At 35.6% G+C, this 19988-nt stretch overlaps 1 protein-coding gene across 2 annotated transcripts in view; it reads right to left on the reverse strand.

The window, feature by feature from the left end:
• The window catches only part of SNX2 (sorting nexin 2), a 65651-nt gene that overhangs the window by 22752 nt on the left and 22911 nt on the right, over positions 1-19988 (reverse strand). For both annotated transcript variants that reach the window (XM_070374086.1, XM_005894576.2), the window contains exons 2-7: positions 13262-13379; positions 9255-9418; positions 7896-7962; positions 7500-7543; positions 5952-6093; positions 3082-3160 (exon numbers count right to left, since the gene is read on the reverse strand). In XM_070374086.1, the coding sequence (XP_070230187.1) occupies positions 3082-3160; positions 5952-6093; positions 7500-7543; positions 7896-7962; positions 9255-9418; positions 13262-13379 (614 nt within the window). The remainder of the gene's footprint in view (positions 1-3081; positions 3161-5951; positions 6094-7499; positions 7544-7895; positions 7963-9254; positions 9419-13261; positions 13380-19988) is intronic.

A 19988-nucleotide genomic window follows, 5' to 3' on the forward strand; every position in this document is an offset into this window, starting at 1 on the left:
ATCATAAAAATAATGTATGAGATAAGATGGCAAATGCTGTGGAGAAATGAAAGGACAAGTAGAGAAAGGACAAGTAAATGGGATTGGTGAAAGTGAAAGTTGCTCAGTCGTGTCCGACTCTTTGCAACCCCATAGACTATACAGTCCATGGAATTCTCCAGGCCAGAATACTGGAGTGGGTAGCCTATCCCTTCTCCAGGGGATCTTCCCCACCCAGGAATCAAACTGGGGTCTCCTGCATTGCAGGCGGATTCTTTACCAACTGAGCTTACTACGGAAGCCCAATGGGATCAGCGGTTGATGGCAATTTAAATAGAATAGGTCAGAAAAGGTGATACCTGAATGCCTGAATTTCAAACAGGTAATGGAATTAGCTATGCGGATACCCCAGGAGCAAAAGCTTTATAGGCAGTGCCACAGAGGGTAGGGGAGTGAAAACCCAGGTGAGAAAATGCCTGGGATCTATGAGGAGCAGCAAAAAGGTGAGTGTGGCCTAGAGCAAAGTGATCAAGGAAGATATGATATCAAGTACGTAACAGAGTGAGCAGTGCATGTCATGGAAGATTTTATAGATCATTATAAGGATTATGGCTTTTACTGAGTGAAATTAGATGCGTGTATGAGTGGGGATGATGCATAACCACCAGATGACACTGGCGGTTATATTAAAAAAAGAATAGAGGTACGAGGGTGGAAACAGGGAGATCAACGTGGAGTCTACTGGAGTTAATTCCAACGTTTCAACTGGTAGTGAACGGAAGAAAAATCTGTTGTCCAGATATCAAAAGGAAACAACAGGATTTCCTGATGAACTTGATAACATTAAACATCTGCCTACCTCCAAACCTTCTGACATGAGTGGGTTAATCAATCTACACTAACTGTTGAGGCTTTGCCAGCTGGGTTTGCAGGTACTTATTATGATACACTTACATTTTTAGAGAAAAGGAACAATGAATTTAGGTTAAATAACTGGTCCAAGACCTCACAGATAGTGTGCAGTGCATAATGGAGTGCAGGTTTCAACAGAGAAAGGATTCTAAAACCCTATACAGTACTTCATGCTACTTTACATTTCTCAGTTTACATTTACAGAAGTGTAGCAGAGAATCCCAGGGATGGTGGAGCCTGGTGGGCTGCTGTCTCTGGGGTCACAAAGAGTCAGACACGACTGAAGCGACTTAGCAGCAGTAGCAGCAGCATCCTTACTATAAAACAAACTCAATATGCTCGTAAGGTAACACATGAAGCGCTCATAAGAAAATCAAGTGAGCTATCTTTAGGATACTTAGAAGATGTAGTTTCTGCTTACCGAGTGTGGCACAGGAGGAATGTTTGGGTTCTTAACCACTCCCTTTCTCTTCTCATATTTTAATACCAGATATTAATCCTTTTGCTCAAGACAGTCATCTGGATTCTCAAAGTTCAACGAATAAATAACTATGTAAATGACTACTAGACCATATATGAAGAAATACATCCTTGACCTGCCAGATCCAACTAGGTCATGTATCCCATAGAAATGCCTAAATATTTAAATTTTAAGAAATGCCACAGAAAACTCACAATAAAAATCATTCCAGTTCCTCTGCTTCTGTACCTTTACACCTGTATTTTCTTTAGTTATCTTTTCTAATGTAGAATGAACTCATAATACGCTTTATCACTACTGCAAATTCTACTAAGGTACTGATAGTATTTAACAAGTAATATTTACTAGTCAAGAAACTACCTTCACAAATATACTAGGTCAAGCTTCAATACTTCTGTAAAACTCTCCTCAGTGTTACATAGTGAATGAAGGTACGGTTTAAGTACTATGCAATGCATTCAAGTTAAAAGAAAAGGTGAGTGGAGAACCAAATATGTCCTTGGTACAATAAATCTTCATTAAGTTTCTTATCAAAGATGTCATCCAAAATATTTCAAATTTACTCACAGAAAAACAGGACTGGAAAGGCTTCTCAAAAGGTCATGGTTATACTTTCAGGAAGAACTAAGTGAAATCAAGGCAGTACATTATCTGTCTTTATTCTTAAACATACTCAGTCTATGACTTCTTTCACCACAGAATCAATTCTAATGCCTAAATTAAACTTCTATTGATGCAATTTAAATCTTTTTCCAGAGTGACTGCTAGTCTCACAGACACAATCTCATCTTTTAAGTCTTCTCTAACATAAGATTTTAAGTTGCACACTAGCTTTTCTTATTATGAATTGTTCAAACCTGACTTTACTGTGGCATTTTTTTAAAACTGAAATAATTTATTACTAAAATCCAGAAATATGTTGTCTCAAAAAGAGTTTTAAAAACTAATTTATATCCTGTAGATATAATATGCTATTTCCTAAAAACTGTCCTTATCTACTCTAACCACTAATTTTAAGCCAAGAGAGAAAATAAAACAAATAAGCAAATTTGATTAAAATTAAAAACAAAAAAAACCTATGAAAGTAGCAAGTACTTTAAATCTAGGTAATTACCAACTATAAGGTGAACTTTAAGATAGTTTTGAACTTGTTTTCTCACATTTTCAGCATAGAAAGGAAGAAATGTTAAGATTCTGGGAGTAGATTCCTCCCATCCATTTCTCTTTGAGTTGGCCACAATGAACACGTCTTCAAAGCTATAGGAAATGTGTCAGGTCAAGAAGTATAAAAGAAGGTACAACATATATATCTATCAGCCTTTATTTAACTATACAGTCAGTTCAAGCACTGACTAACCCTTTTGTACTCTCAAGTCACAATCAACTATAAAGAATTGAAGGAGGGAGCATAAACCTAATTTTTCATTGCGTTTAATAATATTTCAATATCACTAACTATTCAAAAGAAAAATTAATGTAGATGAAAACAAGTATCACTTTGTTATGAGAATAGAAATGGAACAAGGATACAGTACCATATTTTTTAATGAACCAATTTTCTTTAAAAAAGCTTATAGCACTCTTAAGAGTAGTCGAGCGGTACTTCAGAATTTTCATACTTAATAATATACTTGTGCCACTTAGTGGAATCAGACTTATATTACTGAAGTAAAAACATAAGAGTAATAAACATAGCTGATCAGAATTACCTTTCAAGAGCTGCTCTCCGTTTTTCTACAAATTCTGTGGATGATGAATCTTCTTTACCCACCTTGACCTTGGTCATGCCTTTGAAAAAATTGAATGAGATTCATGATTTTCTACTACTGAGAAACATTCTTCTAAAATAATTTCTGCATAATTTGGCTTCCCTGGTGGCTCAGAGATGGTAAAGAATCTACCTGCAATGCAGGAGACCCAGGTTCAATCCCTAGGTTGGGAAGGTCCCCTGGAGAAGGGAATGGCTACCCATGCCAGTATTCTTGTCTGGAGAATTCCACAGACAGAGGAGTCTGGCAGGCTACACAGCTCATGGGGTCACAGAGTCAGACGCAACTGAGTAATTAACACTTTGACTTTCTGAATAATTTAAAATATATTTGAACTTGACAAAAAAGTGTCAAAAATTATAACTAGTATCCTATGTTTAACAGATTAATATATATACTGGGCAAGTACTTTTAATGTAAACCATAAAAGAGTACAGCTAAAGCAGAAGTTGAGCTATGTCTGTAGCTTTCCAGTTTGGAATCCTTATTTTACTTGATATATATTATACTCCTGGTAAATTAAAATGTGTTTGATTGCAATATGCATAATGGAGTTCAAATTCATGAGTTTAAGCTCACTTGATACTTTTATCTCTTATGAGCAATAATTAGGTCTTTACTTTTGGTACTAGAAAAATAAGTGTAATCTGTGAATATGCTAAGTATTTCCTCTGCCACAGATTTTAAGAACATGCTCTTGTTTGTTTATCATATCTGGTTTTATAACAGCTGAAATAATGAGCTCTTTCACAGAACCTCTCTGAATTTAAAAAATAAAGTCATGTGCAAATTTTTTCTTAGTTAATGTATTCATTTTTAAAAACTGATGGACAACATGAAATTTTAAAAATGACTACTTCTCTACTTGATTTTCTGCCAAGAACTTCACAGAACAACTTGTTATCCACCTTTAATAATTGCTCAAACTTTATGCACACATTTAGAGGAAACTAACTTGACTTTATCTTTTATTTAACTACATTTATTTTTCCTGCTAATCTCTTTACTTATATCTTTTTTTAAGATATAAGTAAAGGCATTTTGTATGGTTGCCTCAAATTCTTCCAATCTTTTCAATCCTTTTAATCTAATAATTGGTGGAAGGTTGAAGATTATTAGAGGAAAATATTAGTTTGAAACACAGTAAACTTGGCATGAAAATTGAGTTTTAATTTTTTTTTCCCCCTGGCTCAATGTTTAAAGACTAGTGAATCTAGTCACCAAAATGAGAAAAATTATTTTGTTTTTCCTCTTTTGATATATTAAAAATGGTTGTACAACTTAAAGCTAAAGAAAAAAGGATATTAATAATTAATTTATGATAAATGAAACAAGTTCACTACACAGATAATGGGAGGCCGAAGGATACCACTGCAACAGTTTAGAGAAATAAAATTATTAACTAGACTAGCAGTTCACAAAGCATGGTTAGAATATCTGGAAGCATTTTGAGACCTTTCTGAGGAGTGGCAGGGGATGTGTACAAAAACCTATCTTCATAATATACCATGCTGTTATTTTTGTTATTTTTTCTTTCATTCTTTCATGAGAACTCAGTGGAGCTTTCCTAAAGTTATATGATGTGTTGTATTACAAAAGATAGAGTGCAGAAGCAGATGTGAAAATAAAGCTATTTTCTATGAAGTCAGAGATTAAAGATTTTGCAAAACTGTAAAAAAACAAAAAAGCCAAGCCATTCTTATCATTATTTTTTTGCCTTACAAAAATAATTTTTCACAAAAACCTTATTTGTTAATAACAGGTTATGAGTTTATTATTTTTGAGTCAATTAATAAATACAATTTAAAAATTCTCACATGTAAGTATCAAGAGGTATAGCTCCAAAAGCAAAAGCTCTTTAAAGGCCCTTCAATATATCTGAATACACAAGGGGTCTTGAGACCAAAAAGCTGAAGAACTATACTAGATCTTTGAATTTTAAAAATGAGGAAGAATATAAAAATGCTTTTGAATATATCAAGATTTCAAAATCATAAAAGATACAGATAAAACTGCTTTTCAAATCAAATGTTTAAAGAGGAAAAAACAGTAACTTAGAATAAAACTTATTTCAAATATATTTCAGAATAACAATCTTATATATATAAAAATTGATTAAATAAAAACCTATGACTGGGAAACTGGTTCAAATGGTGGAGAAGGAGGATGTGCACTCAACTTCTCCTGAGAGAACACCAAAAATCTATGACTGAAAAGAAAGAGTGGAAAAAATACTATAAAATTTTAATGGTGGGACAATAGAGGTTTTCCTCTTTTGTAATATTCTGCATATTCTTAACTCAGTAAGGCTTTATTACCTGTAAAAGTGAAATGTTTTTAAATGTTAAATTGAGGTATGTAATAAAATAAGATGAGTTTAAATAGCTCCTTTGTGAGCAAGGCTAAATCAAATCTTTTTGTACAATGTATAGCTGAGCATGGAACATCTCCAAGTCCTCAGAAAAATGTTAATATGCTAATAATATTAAATATTCTCTAAATGTTACTCAGTAATAAGGTTCTAATAACCCTAAAAGGGTTTTTAATTGCTTCCATCTTGCTAAATTCCAACTTAATATTTACAATCATCACATTGTATAAATCAAAATCCTTAGGTATTAGAAAATAAAATTTTTAGCTATACACTCTTCAGTTGATAAATGACTATCACAAATAGAATATTTAAATTCAGTATCTCTTAAGACATTGATATGTCATGATAGTGAGTGATTATGGAATACACAAATCCATACAATTAAAATTGAACTAGTACCAGTAACAAAAATCCATTTTTAAAGATTCATACTTACCTACTATACTCTTTTCTGGAGCTGGTGGCACAATATAACCAACATGTAAATACTTGCTTGCTAATTTGCTATGCAAACCGAGAAAGTCACTAAATCTTCTTTTAACTGAAAATTCACTTTTGCTGAACATGGAAAGAGAAGTCTACAAGTGAAGAAGAGGTATTTCAAATTTTGAATACTGAACAATTATTTAAAAATTAATGTAATACATAATTGTGAATATGCACACACACACACAGAGGTCTACATAGCAAAAAAAATAGCTAACTATTGTGAAACAAAGATTTCTAACAACTGAAAAAACCCCAAATCACAGTTGTTGCTGGTTTGTTTGTTTTTTTACAGAAAACACCTGCTTTATTCTACACTTAACTCATCTCACCGACTCTACCTGTATTTACGCTAATGATTCTTGACCTCTGATCTTTACCTCTAGCCTAGATCTCCACTGGGCTTCAGTCTGATACATAGTCCAAGGGAAAACCTCCATTTAAATTGCACTGCCACCTCAATTTCACCATATTTTCCCCTGCTGGAAAAGTGAAGGGAACTTCTCTGTATTGTTTACTATTCTAGCTTTTGGAAGACAGCCTGACTCCACGGTACATAAATAAGTATCTGTTTAATGAATTAACAGATTTCACTCCATACTGTGTTCCTCTCTTTGTATTGCCTTTTCTCCAGGATCATTCCAACAACCACAGAGTTCCTCTAGACAAAGACTCAGGTTTCCCTCTTTCCTCACTTCTTACATCCAAGCTCTACTGATCACAGCTCCTATATAACTCAAGAAACCATTTTCTTCACTCATCCCCAAAACCAATTCCTTAGTATTAACTATCACTTCTCACAGTAGGACTGCTGCAGACCCCCTGTCTTTAAGATTTGAAGGTCTACAATCTCTTTAAGAATTGCAACTGCCTCAAACTGCCTCAACTAGAGATCCTGACCTTTCTTTTTATCTTGGCCGCACTGTGCAGCACGTGGAATCTTAGTTCCCTGACCAGGGACTGAACTCACACACTCCCCAGCAGTGGAAGCACAGAGTCTTAACCAGTGTTCCACCAGGGAAGTTCCCTGACACTTTTATCCTCCCAATCCAAACTGAGTCAGAGAGAGCTTTCTAGAACAAAAATCTCATTGTGCCACACTCTTGTTTGAACTTCAATGGTTTTCCATCATACAATTCCTAATGTGGCTATTCATAATAAAGGCAGGCTTACTGCCAAACAATTTAATCTGGCACTACTTCCTGCAGGTCCTAGAAAGCACAATGTTTTCTTATTTCTGGCTTTTACACAAGCAAATCCCTTTGCCCCCTCTCCCACCCGCAACACTTCTACTTTGCCTAGATTAGATCCCTTCCTGCATAGCCTCCCAGAACTCTCTCTCTACCAAACCACTCACGACTCACTGTGACTATTTACATGCAACTTTTACTGGATGATAACCTTGTAAAGACAGTGATCACGTACACTTTAATCACTGTAGTATCCTCATACTACACAGTGAGGGCTCAGTATTTTTTTAGAGGAGCAAAAGGCTTACCTTTGTCGTTACTCTATAAGCCATGTAAGCATTCATGCCATCACCTATAAGAAAAGCCAAGCTGTTAAAAATCATAAGCTTAACACACAAGGTAACTATGTGAGGTAATATATTAACTTGATTGTGGCAATCATTTCATAAAATATTAAGCTATCACATTATGATAATTGTGATGTGTATAACATCCTAAATACACACAATTTTTATTTGTCAATTATTTCTCAATAAAGAGAGAATTGGGAGACAATACAAACCACCAAGCTGCCACAAATTTAAAAATTAGAAGCACCAATTTTAATATTGTAACAATGCATGTAGTTAGGAAAAACAGCACATTAACAACCAAGTTAATTATCAAAAAGTAGCAAGTACAAAATATAATAAATGTTGACTCACCAACTTTCTCTGGATCTGATACACCAATTTCTATATCAAAAACATCTCCATTTGCTTCTTCTTCAATCTAGGAAAATTTTTTTGGTATTAAAGATTCCAATTTGTATTATCATCATAACAGTAATAAGTATAACTTTTACCATCTATCTTTTATTAGGATCACTGCCACATCAAACAATTTGAGAGTCACTCAGCACTCCATTTCTGAAAATCAATGAAAGCTTTTACATTTCCTGTCTATGTGAAAAATACACACACACAAAAAGACAATAGGAAAAGGATAATTGAGAGAAGCAACAGAAAATCTTGTGTTCCTCTGAGTCCTCAGATGTAAAGAAAACTTCTGGAGGAATACTGTGGAATATTTTTGTTCAATCTTCAGATGCAGATTATGAAAATAATTCCTTAATTATTTTTAGTATTACTAATTTTCAAAGCTGTATCTCTCCTCTTTAAAAACCAGGAAGCAGCCATTACTTTTGCCAGTAGAATCCTACATACTTGCAGAAATTATGATAAGCAACTTGAGCATCATGATCTCTCTAATTACCTAGTAAACACATGTTCTTCTTGAAGCCAATAAAAGCACTACAAAGCTCACTGAGGAAAGAAGCAGGAAAAATGATAAACCTATGAGACTACAGAGAAGCACTTCTTATGCCGTTGTAAGTAAGCAATCCCTGTTAACAGTAGTTCTGAGGGAAAGGTTTGTTATTTTCAAGAAGAAAACACAGGAACTGTTCAATCTTTCAAAATTTAAAAGCAACATTAATATTCTAAGACTTCAGAAAAGTATGTTTTTCTAATGATAATTTTTTTCAAAGTTGCCCTACTGCACAGATTTTTGAAAAGTAAGCCTTATCTGAACTGTAACATATATAAAGCATATAAATCCTAGGTATACAGCTCAATAACTTTTACAAAGTAAACACATCTCTGTAACCAGAACCGAGATCAAGAAAAAACACCATCATTACACCCTAGAAGGCCCTCATGCTTCCTCTCCACTCAGAACACATCCCCTGCTCTGCCAACACAGTGTCAGTCGCTCAGTCCTGTCCGACTCTGCGACCATATGAACTGTAGCCAGCCAGGTGCCCAAGTCCATGGGACTATTACGGTAAGATCACAAATGACAAACTGCCTGACTTGAGAAGGAAAGTGATGTACTCAAGTTATTGGGTTAAAAAGTGTGGGGATAAATTTAGAAACCAAATCACCCAACCTCTTTAGTGTTCTTTTTGGAAATGTCTAAAAGGCTTTGATTACACATGACGGACAGGAGAGAAACACTGGGTGGGGAACAAAAAAAAAGTTATTATTTACATATTAATTTAGAATATAAACATTTTTCCATACCTCATCCCTGGATCTATCAAAGATCACAGGAGCAGACATACTCTTTGATTCAATTCTGGGAGCAATGAGTGTTGTGGGGGTCACAGGTGTGACTGCAGGAGAAGGTTCTGAGGAGAGTATAGGTTCCCTTTCTGGACTGTCCAGAGAAACTTCCTCTGTAGCTTCTAGATATAAATTAAACAAGTTAGTTGAGGATACTGGTAACAAGTAGAGCAGGCAATGAATTATGAAACATTTTTATATAACCCATAATATCAAAATATTATTTTAAAATAATTGTTATAAATAATTTATGAATCCATCCTTAGTGGTTTATTTAAAACTTTAAAACCAACAGTGATTTTGTTGATTTTAGGAAGAATTCCAGTAAGTCAACATAGTTATCTATTCTAGTGGTATAAAGCTAGTAGGAAAGCAATGATGTGAATAATTCCACACTCATTTGTGTTTGGATCTATAATATATCTAATACTTGCGGTAACTTACCTTCCAAAATCTTGTATTCAGGCTAACATTATGATTCTTTTATACACAAACACAAACTTTATAGCGGAAAGCTGCTCAGAACTATCCCAAATGGGATTAAAAATCCGTTATGGGAAGTCCACAAAGTTAGTAATCTAAAGCAATTAACTGCTAAAGATTACTGGATATTAGCTGAATACACAAATATACACAAAGAAATAGGTGTTTAGGTTTGCATTTAAAGTACTTGTTCACTTGAAAAATCTAAAACTAAATATATTTATAAACAAAACAAATCAATAAACTGAGTGTCTAAAAGCTATGTAACATTGTGCTAAATGCAATGAAGAAACACAAAAAGATGTAAAGTACCATACCTGCCCTCAGGGAGTTTATAATCTAGTCAGGAAAATAAGACACAAGCATGTGGAATGTTAAATAATAAAAGACAAATAACAGCCAAGAGAACAATATAAAGAGCATAACAAAACATTTACCTGCTATATGAACTATAGAACAAACCATAATTTGAGTTGAGATGGGAGAGAATAAGCTAGGCTGAGGAAAATAGGGAATATTTTATGAAACTGAACTGAAAAGATCTGAATGGATTTAGAGAAAAAAATGAGGGAAGCATTCCACAAAAGTGAAACACAGTTGACCCTTGAACAACATGGGGGTTAGGGCCACCAACCCTCTACACAGTCAAAACTCTGAGTATAACTTATATCCGGGCCTTCCATATACATGGCTCCTCTGTTTTAGAGGTTCCACATTCTTGGATTCAATCAACCTCCGATTAAGGTGTACTGTAGTATTTATTAATTTTTAAAAATGCGTATTAGTGGACCTGAGCATTTCAAATCCATATTGTTCAGGAATCAGTCATAACTGAGTAAGTTAAAAGCAAAGCCAGAAAAGTAAAATTTATAATCAGTGGCCAAAATAATAACCACAGTTCTGCTGGTTTATAGAACTGATACCAAGAAAAGGCAGGCAGGACTAGATCAGTGAATGAAACACGACTAGATCAGTGATTTCTAACCTGAGGTTCTTAGATTATACAAAGTTTGAGAAAGTAGTAACAACAGACAGTAAGCCATTTTAATACCTCAAAAAGTATATCAGTAATAACATGTTATTTACTTGAAGCAATAAGATACCTCTTGAATTTCTGAGGTATTAAAAATGTCTACTTTGAATTAAAGAGGTACAAACTACTATGCATAAAATAAATAATCTACAAGGATATATTGTACATCACAGAGATTACAGCCAACGTTTTAAAACTATAAGTGGAGTATAAACTTGAAAAACTGTAAATCACTATATTGTACACCTGAAACTTACGATACTATGTATCAACTATACCTCAATAAAAAAATAAGTCAAAGTTTTTCTTTTTATACAGAAAAAAGTCCCATATATACTAAGTATAAAGATTAACATTTCCTTGAGAGAGACACTTTGAAGGTAAGTGTAAATTGATTATGTCAATGTCAGCTAAGTAACAGTTCACTCATACCACAGACACCAGAGAATTTTTCAAACAAAGGAATACTTGTTAAACTTTGGATTTGGTATAATCTGCTGAAAAGAGTAAGTGAAATATACTAACTACCCTGGCAGAACCAAGTTCTAAAAGTCTAGGACAATTTCAACACTGGCAACTTGTTCACTCTCACTTACTCCTCTAGGACAGTTTCCTACAATGTGTTCAGTGAAGCTTAGCGCAGGATGGTACTGATGGTGGAAAGGGGCTCTCTAGTTACCCATGTTTGGTGAACATTCTGTAAGTAAGCTAGTAACAGTAACAAAGTCATGCTTGAACTTTTTCTGACGCCACTTCTGACATAATAATAGTATTTGAGATGCTACCCAAAGTATACTGGCATATACACCAATTACAATCTAATCTCATAATGGTTTTAAAATCAGAATGGCTAAGTCACTAGACCAATACCTATAGTTTCTTCTCTTATACAGGTCTTAGGAAACCTAATGATGTCATTATGAAATGTAGCTGAGTTTAAGATAAAAGATAAAGCATAAAAAGTGTCTGCAGATAACAAAAGAAGCAGATGGATATTTTTATTGCTTCATCTCTGTTTCTCCTTAAAAACAAAAACACTGACACTGACCATGGATCAATCACTATGTTTAGTATACTCTGCACTAGGTACACTAACACAAAAAAGATTTTTCCAGTTGAGCCTCGTGGGCAAATATTACTGCACAGCCCTGACGTGGCAAACTGTTTGATCAGCAGGGCACACTGTAAACAAGAAAACCATCTTTCCTAGGCAGAGATACAGAGTTCTGCTTTAGAGTTTCAGCACACTCATTAACATAGAATTCTGAGACTTAGAGACTCTTCAATACAATGGATAATCCAAGTGTTCTATTTATGACCCTCTACTATTAGAGGAATAACCACAATTTTAGATTAGCAGCTACTTTTGTCATCTTTCAGATTAAAACATAAATGCCATGAAGAAACTTCTAAGGATCTCCTAGGAAAAAGTCAAGGAAAGAAAAGAAAAAGGAGTATTACAATTTTGGTTAACTGTCATACTCTAAGTTGTTAGGTAGCTACAGAAAAGGGGAGGGGGTGGCTGGGTAAATGATTGTCTTCACATTTTAATTTTCTGACACGAATTCATAAAATACATGAATTCATCTGCAGTGAAAACTTTTCACACATTAAACAGGAAATTATATGGACCTCTGTCATAGAGGACTGTATTTTTAAATATACTTATATTAAAAAAATACAGGATGGTTTCAATATTCAGCCACTATAAAAGCTGAGGGAGGATACATTATCAAGTTTACATTATCAAGTTTTAACTCAAAGAAAGCCAGTTTAGGTAAACTAAGCTCTCAAACACACAAAGACTTACTATTGCAATTATTTGTGCCATTAATTCTAAGGCAGATGCTGCTTTTTAATAGCCAAACATTAATTTGTATTTAAATTTTAATCTTAAAGCAGGTAATTGTTTTGAAGAGGGTCCAATTTTTTAAAGGTAGAAAGCCTGCCCCCATATCAAAAATAAATTCCTGAAGCATCAATTTATTCACTTAAAATTGAATCAAAATGGAACCCATGGTAAATACTAAAACATTTTTAAAACAGATTTCAAATATATATAGATTATGAATAAAGTAATTCTTAAGTTCAGAGTTTAATTTTGCTTTGTGAAAAATTGTAAGTAAGAAAGAATATAATCATTGCTATTTCTCAAAGTCTGAATGCCACAACCATTAGTTTGTGTCCAAGTACTGCTCGAAATAATCAAATTATTCATGTGACTTACTTCCAAACGCTTAAAACCAGAAAGGATCACATTCATGCTTCTCACAACAGTCTTTATTTTTCACAAAGCAAAGTAACTAAAATTTCCTATCCTCCTAAGTCGTTAACAAGAAAAGCCATCAATAGTACTTCACAGAAAATGTTAGTTTTAAGAGAATATTTTGATAGGATATATGCTACAATTGACAATTACTTAAAAAAAAATAAAGCTATTTACAATTACCTGCAAAAAGATCTTCTCTGTCATCATCTAGCGCAACTTCTGCAGGTTTTGGACCATTGGAGTTTGTACTAATATCTTCTGCAAGAAAGCTAGCTGGATCCGGAGATGATGGACTTGACTGTTAAAAAAATAATTGATAATGGATTGCCATGTTTGTCTGTTATAATTATGTCTCCAGGTACTACAGAAATAGAACATTCTCCTGATAAGCAGAGAAAAAGAATAAGAACATCTATTTACAGTTCCTCCTCTGAGGGTAAGAAATAACCAAAAACACACTTTCACTCACCTCCTTTCTTAACAAGAAGTCACTTAAGATTTAAAACAGAAAATCTTTTCCAGTCACCCAGTTAGCTATACTAATCTGTCAAGTTTAGTTATAATTAACAAAAACAAATTTTAATGTTTTATACAGTATATATCATATAATAGTAAAAATCAGACCTTGCAAATATGTTGCATGAATAAGAAGTTCAAATTAATACTTTAAGAAAAAGGTTTAGCAGTAGTTGACTTAAGACTACAATTATTCTAAAATTTCTGTATTTTCAAACTAAAAAATTCCCAATTATTTACATTTCAACTAAGCTAAAGGAATATTTTTATATTTCTGAAAGTACAAAAATCAGCAAAATGGAATCAACACTGTAAAGCTTTTAGATTTATCAGTTTCCTTATAATGTTTAAAACCAGTACTTAAAAAAAATACGTAACATAAAAAGGAAGCTGTATATAGCAGAAGTGCACAGCTATATATTTTCAAAACCCAACACACCTGTGTAGTCAGCACCCAGATCAAGAAAGAGAACATTATCAAATCGAAAAGCTCCACTCGTGCTCCCCCCCATTCTTTACCCTCTCCCAACCTAGGCTTCCACCAACAAGGATTCGTTTTTCCTGTTTTTGCTCTTCACAGAACTAGAATCATCCAAAACACATTTTTTGTTTTGTTTTGTTTTTCTGATCTTAATGCTCTGTATACAAGACTCTTATATTGTCGCATGTAATAATAGAACACTCATCTTTGTTGATGTAAATATTCCACTGTGTAAATACACCACAACTGATCCATTCTGCTGCTGATGAGCACCTAGGTTTTCAAATTTCATTACCAGTTTTTTACCACTACCAGCAGTGCTGTATGAACTGTCCAGCACATGTATCTTTTAGCAAACAGTGAACAAATTTCTGTTCGTTATGTACCTAGGAGTGGAATACCTGAATCACAGGATAGGTAAATGTTCTGCTTTAGAAGATATCGCTAAAAATCTTCTAAAGCAGTTATATAATTTACACTCCGCCCAGTAATATAGGACTTCCCTGTAGCTCAACGGTAAAGGATCTGCCTGCAATGCAGGAGACCAGGGTTCGATCCCTGGGTCAGAAGATCCTCTGGAGAAGGGAATGGCAATGCACTCCAGTATTCCAGCCTGTAGAATCCAATGGACAGAGAAACCCGGAGGGCTACAGTCCATGGGGTTAGAGTTGGACACGACCGTGTGACTAATACACACACACCAGTAATATACAGAGCTTCCAGCTGCTTTATATCCTGTCAACACTTAAATATATTTCATGTTTTCACTTAAGCTATTATGGAGAGTATAAAGTGCACATTACTGTGATCTGAATTGGCATTTTCCTGATGAGTAACGATGGCGAGCAGTTTTTCATATGTTTAACAGACATTTGGATATCTTCCTTTGTGAAGGGTCTCTTTAAGTATTTTCCCTATTTTTCTATTGTTGTTATTGATTTGTAGGAGTTCTTTACATAGTCTAGATAGAAGTTCTAGATATGTATCACATATGTATGGAGAATAAAATTTTCTCCCAGTTTGTACTGTTGCCTTTCCACTTACTTAATGGTACATATTAATGAATAAAGTTATTAATTCAGTTCAGTTCAGTCACTCAGTCATGTCTTTTGAAACCCCATGAATCGCAGCACGCCAGGCCTCCCTGTCCATCACCAACTCCTGGAGTCCACCCAAACCCATGTCCATTGAGTCAGTGATGCCATCCAGCCATCTCATCCTCTGTCGTCCCCTTCTCCTCCCGCCTTCAATCTTTTCCAGCATCAGGGTCTTTTCAAATGAGTCAGCTCTTCACATCAGGTGGCCAAAGCACTGGAGTTTCAGCTTCAACATCAGTCCTTCCGATGAACACCCAGGACTAATCTCCTTTAGGATGGACTGGTTGGACCTCCTTGCAGTCCAAGGGACTCTCAAGAGTCTTCTCCAACACCACAGTTCAAAAGCATCAATTCTTCAGTGTTCAGCTTTCTTTATAGTCCGACTCTCACATCCAGACATGACCACTGGAAAAACCATAGCCTTGACTAGATGGACCTTTGTTGACAAAGTAATATCTCTGCTTTTTAACATGCTGTCTAGGTTGGTCGTAACTTTCCTTCCAAGGAGAAAGCACCTTTTAATCTCATGGCTGCAATCACCACCTGCAGTGATTTTGGAGCCCCAAAAAATAAAGTCTGACACTGTTTCCACTGTTTCCCCATCTATTTGCCATGAAGTGATGGGACCAGATGCCATGATCTTAGTTTTCTGAATGTTGAGCTTTAAGCCAACTTTTTCACTCTCCTCTTTCGCTTTCATCAAGAGGCTCTTCAGTTCTTTTTCACTTTCTGGCATAAGTTATTAAGTAGTAAGGGTAAATTATCAATTTTACTTTAAGGCCATTTCTAATTAATAACATTTGTCTGATCAGTTTTTTGAGTAACGATCCCCTACGGCATAAGGACATTTCTTTACAGCTTTCAAAAACAGTTTAAATTCCTTATGGGAAAATTTTTTTTTTTCCCCTTATGGGAAAATTTTAAAAAGCAATTTTCTTTTCTCTCAGGAGCTCATTACTACATCTCCAAACTCTCACAAAGGTAGGCGTCAACTCACTTTAGCATGTTTTTCTTGAAGGAACTTAAAAACAAATTAGCTTTTCCTATAAGCTTTTTCCAGAAGATGTTCCTGACAACCCTCTAATTGAGTATGGTTGAGTGGTATATATGCTTCCAATGCATATCTGTTTCTTTTGTCATAATTTCTCTATTACCATTATTATCTATTTATAGACTAACAACTCTGTATGGAAAGAAGAATGTCTTATTTTATTTCTTTTTACCAGGTTCCTGGCAGCGAACACTCAATGACTATCTGTTAACTCAACTCTAAGAAAATAACTATGAATGTGTGTAAGAAATGGCAGTAAGTCTGTCAACCAGACTGTCTACAATAAAGTTTGAAATGCCTTTAAGTATATATACATAAAAATAGCAGAGTGGCTCCAACACCCATTCACAGAAGAGGAATTGCTGCAATTTGAGGAATAGCTAAAAAAAACATCTACCCCGAACATTACATTTAAAGAAAAACTAAGGGCTTTCTCACTAAGAGCAAGAACAAGGTAAGGATGTCTGCTGTCATTACTGCTTGTCAACATAACGCTGCAAGTCCAAGCTAATGCAGTAAAGATAAAAAAGGAAATAAAATCCAGAAGAACTGACAAAGGCTTCCAGAACTAATAAACAATTATAGCAAGGTTGCAGGATACAACGTTAACCTACAGAAGCTAATTACTTCTATATACCATCAACAAATAGAATTTGAAATTTAAAAAGAAAAAAATACCATTTACATCAGCACCCAAAACAACTAAACACTTAGGAAGAAATCTAACAAAATATGCACAAAATCCCTATGAGGAAAACTAAACAATTCTAATGAACAAAATTAAAGAACTAAATAAATGGAGAGATATTCCATATTCATGAATAGGAAGACTCAATACTGTCAAGATGTCCATTCTTCCTGACTTTGAACCACAGGTTCAATGCAATACCAATCAAAATTCCAGCAAGCTATTTTGTGGGTATCGACAGAATGATGACAAAGTTTACACGAGAAGCACAAAACCCAGAAGAGACAGTACATTACTGAACGAGAAGAACACAGTGGGAGGACTGCAGCTCCTGACCTCAAGACTCACCATGAGGCCACAGGAACTGACACAGCATGGGACAGGTAAAAGAGCAAACAGACCAGTGGGACAGACAGAGAACCTAGAGATAGATTCACTCACTATCAGCAAGTCCTTCACGGATGGCAGTCTTGTGGCCAAGGGGCTTGCGTAACTCAATGAAGCCATGAGCCATGCCATGCAGGGCCACCCAAGAAGGACAGGTCATGGTGGAGAGCTCTGACAAAACATGGTCCACTGGAGGAGGGAATGGCAAACCATTCCATTATTACTGCCTTGAGAACTCTGTGGACATTATGAAAAGTCAAAAAGATATGACACTGGAAGATGAGCCCTTCGGGTCAGAGGGTGTCATATGCTACTGGGGAAGAGTGGAGAAATAGCTCCAAAAAGAAGGAAGAGGCTGGGCCAAAGTGGAAACAACACTCAGTTGTGGGTGTATCTGGTGTTGAGAGGTAAGTCTGATGCTGTAAAGAAGAATAAAGTATAGGACCTGGAATGTTAGGTACATGAATTAAGGTGAACTAGACATGGTCAAGCATGAGATGGTAAGAGTAAACACTGACAACTTAGAAACCAGTGAACTAAAATGGATGGGAATGGGTGAATTTAATTCAGATGACCATCAGGTTTACTTCGGTGGGCAAGAATTCCTCAGAAGACATGGAGTAGCCCTCATTATCAACAAGAGTCTGAAACGCAGTTGGGTACAATCTCAACGACAGAATGATCTCAGTTTGTTTCCAAGGGAAATCACTGAACATCACAGTAATTCAAGTCTATGTCCCAACCACTAATGCTGAAGAAGCTGAAGTTGAACAGTTCTATAAAGACCTACAAGACCTTTTAGAATTAACACCAAAAAGAGATACTTTTTTCATCATATGGGGATTGGAACACAAAAGTAGGAAGTCAAGAGATACCTGGAGTTAAGAGGCAAGTTTGGCCTTGAAAATGAAGCTGGGCAAAGGCTAACAGAATTTTGTCAAGAGAGCACACCTGTCATAGCAAACGCCCTCTTCCAAAAACAGAAGTGACAACTCTAGACAAGGACATCACCAGAGGGTCAATACTGAAATCAGTCTGATTATATTCTTTGCAGCTGAAGATGGAGACGCTCTCTACAGTCAGCAAAAACAAGACCTGGAGCTGACTGTGACTCAGATCATGAGTTCCATATGGCAAAATTCAGACTTATTAAGAAAGTAGGGAAAACCACTAAGCAGTTTAGGTATAATCTTAATTAACCCCTTCTGACTGTACAGTGGAGGTAACGAATAATTCAAGGGATTAGATCCGATACACAGAGTGCCTGAAAAACTATGGATGGAGGTCAGTAATTACACAGAAAGTGGTGACCAAAAACCAGCCTGAAGAAAAAGAAATTCAAGAAGGCAAAGTGGTTGTCTAAGGAGACGATACAAATAGCAAAGGAAAGAAGAGAAGTGAAAGGCAAGGGAGAAAGGGAAAGATATAACCAACTGAATGCAGAGTTCCACAGAACAGCAAGGAGAGATAAGAAAGCCTTTTTAAGAGAACAATGCAAAGTAATAGAGGAAAACAACAGAGATCTCTTGAAGAAAATTGGAGATATCAAGCGAACATTTCATGCAAGGATGGGTAGGATAAAGGACAGAAATGGTAAGGACCTAACAGAAGCAGAAGAGATTAAGAAGACATGGCAAGAATACACAGAAGAACTATACAAAAAAAGTCTTAATGACCCAGATAACCACAATGGTGTGGTCACTCACGGAGGGCCAGACCTCCTGGAGTATGAAGTCAAGTGGGCCTTAGGAAGCATTCAGTTCAGTTCAGTTGCTTAGTTGTGTACGACTTTTTTGCATCCCCATGGACTGCAGCACGTCAGGCTTCCTTATCTATTACCAACTCCCAGAGCTTACTTACACTCATCTCCATTGAGTTGGTGATGCCATCCAACCATGTCATCCTCTGTCGTTCCTTCTCCTCCTGCCATCAATCTTTCCCACCATCAGGGTCTTTTCAAATGAGTCAGTTCTTCACATCAGGTGGCCAAAGTATTGGAATTTCAGCTTCAGCATGGGTCCTTCCAATGAACATTCAGGACTGATTTCCTCTAGCATGAACTGGTTGGATCTCCTTGTAGTCCAAGGGACTCTCAAGAGTCTTCTCCAACACCACAATTCAAAAGCATCAATTCTTCAGTGCTCAGCTTTCTTCACAGTCCAATTCTCACATCCATACATGACTACTGGAAAAAACAGAGCTGACTAGATGGACCTTTGCTGGCAAAGTAATGTCTCTGTTTTTTAATATGCTATCTAGGTTGGTCATAACTGTTCTTCCAAGGAGCAAGCGTCTTTAATTTCATGGCTGCAATCACCATCTGCAGTGATTTTGGAGCCCCCAAAAATGAAGTCTGTCACTATTTCCATTATTTTCCCATCTATTTGCCATGAAGTGATGGGACCAGAGGCCATGATCTTAGTTTTCTGAATGTTGAGCTTTTAGCCAACTCTTTCACTTTCATCAAGAGGCTCTTTGGTTCTTCGCTTTCTGCCATATATGAGGCTATCGATATTTCTCCTCGCAATCTTTATTTCAGCTTGTGATTCAACCACCAGCATTTCTCATGATGTACTCTGCATGTAAGTTGAATAAGCAGGGTGACAATATATAGCCTTGACGTACTCCTTTCCTCATTTGGAATCAGTCTGTTATTCCATGTCCAGTTCTAACTGTTGCTTCTTGAC

The sequence above is a fragment of the Bos mutus genome, chromosome 7, assembly GCF_027580195.1.
Source record: "Bos mutus isolate GX-2022 chromosome 7, NWIPB_WYAK_1.1, whole genome shotgun sequence".
In the NCBI taxonomy this organism is placed as follows: Eukaryota; Metazoa; Chordata; class Mammalia; order Artiodactyla; family Bovidae; genus Bos; species Bos mutus.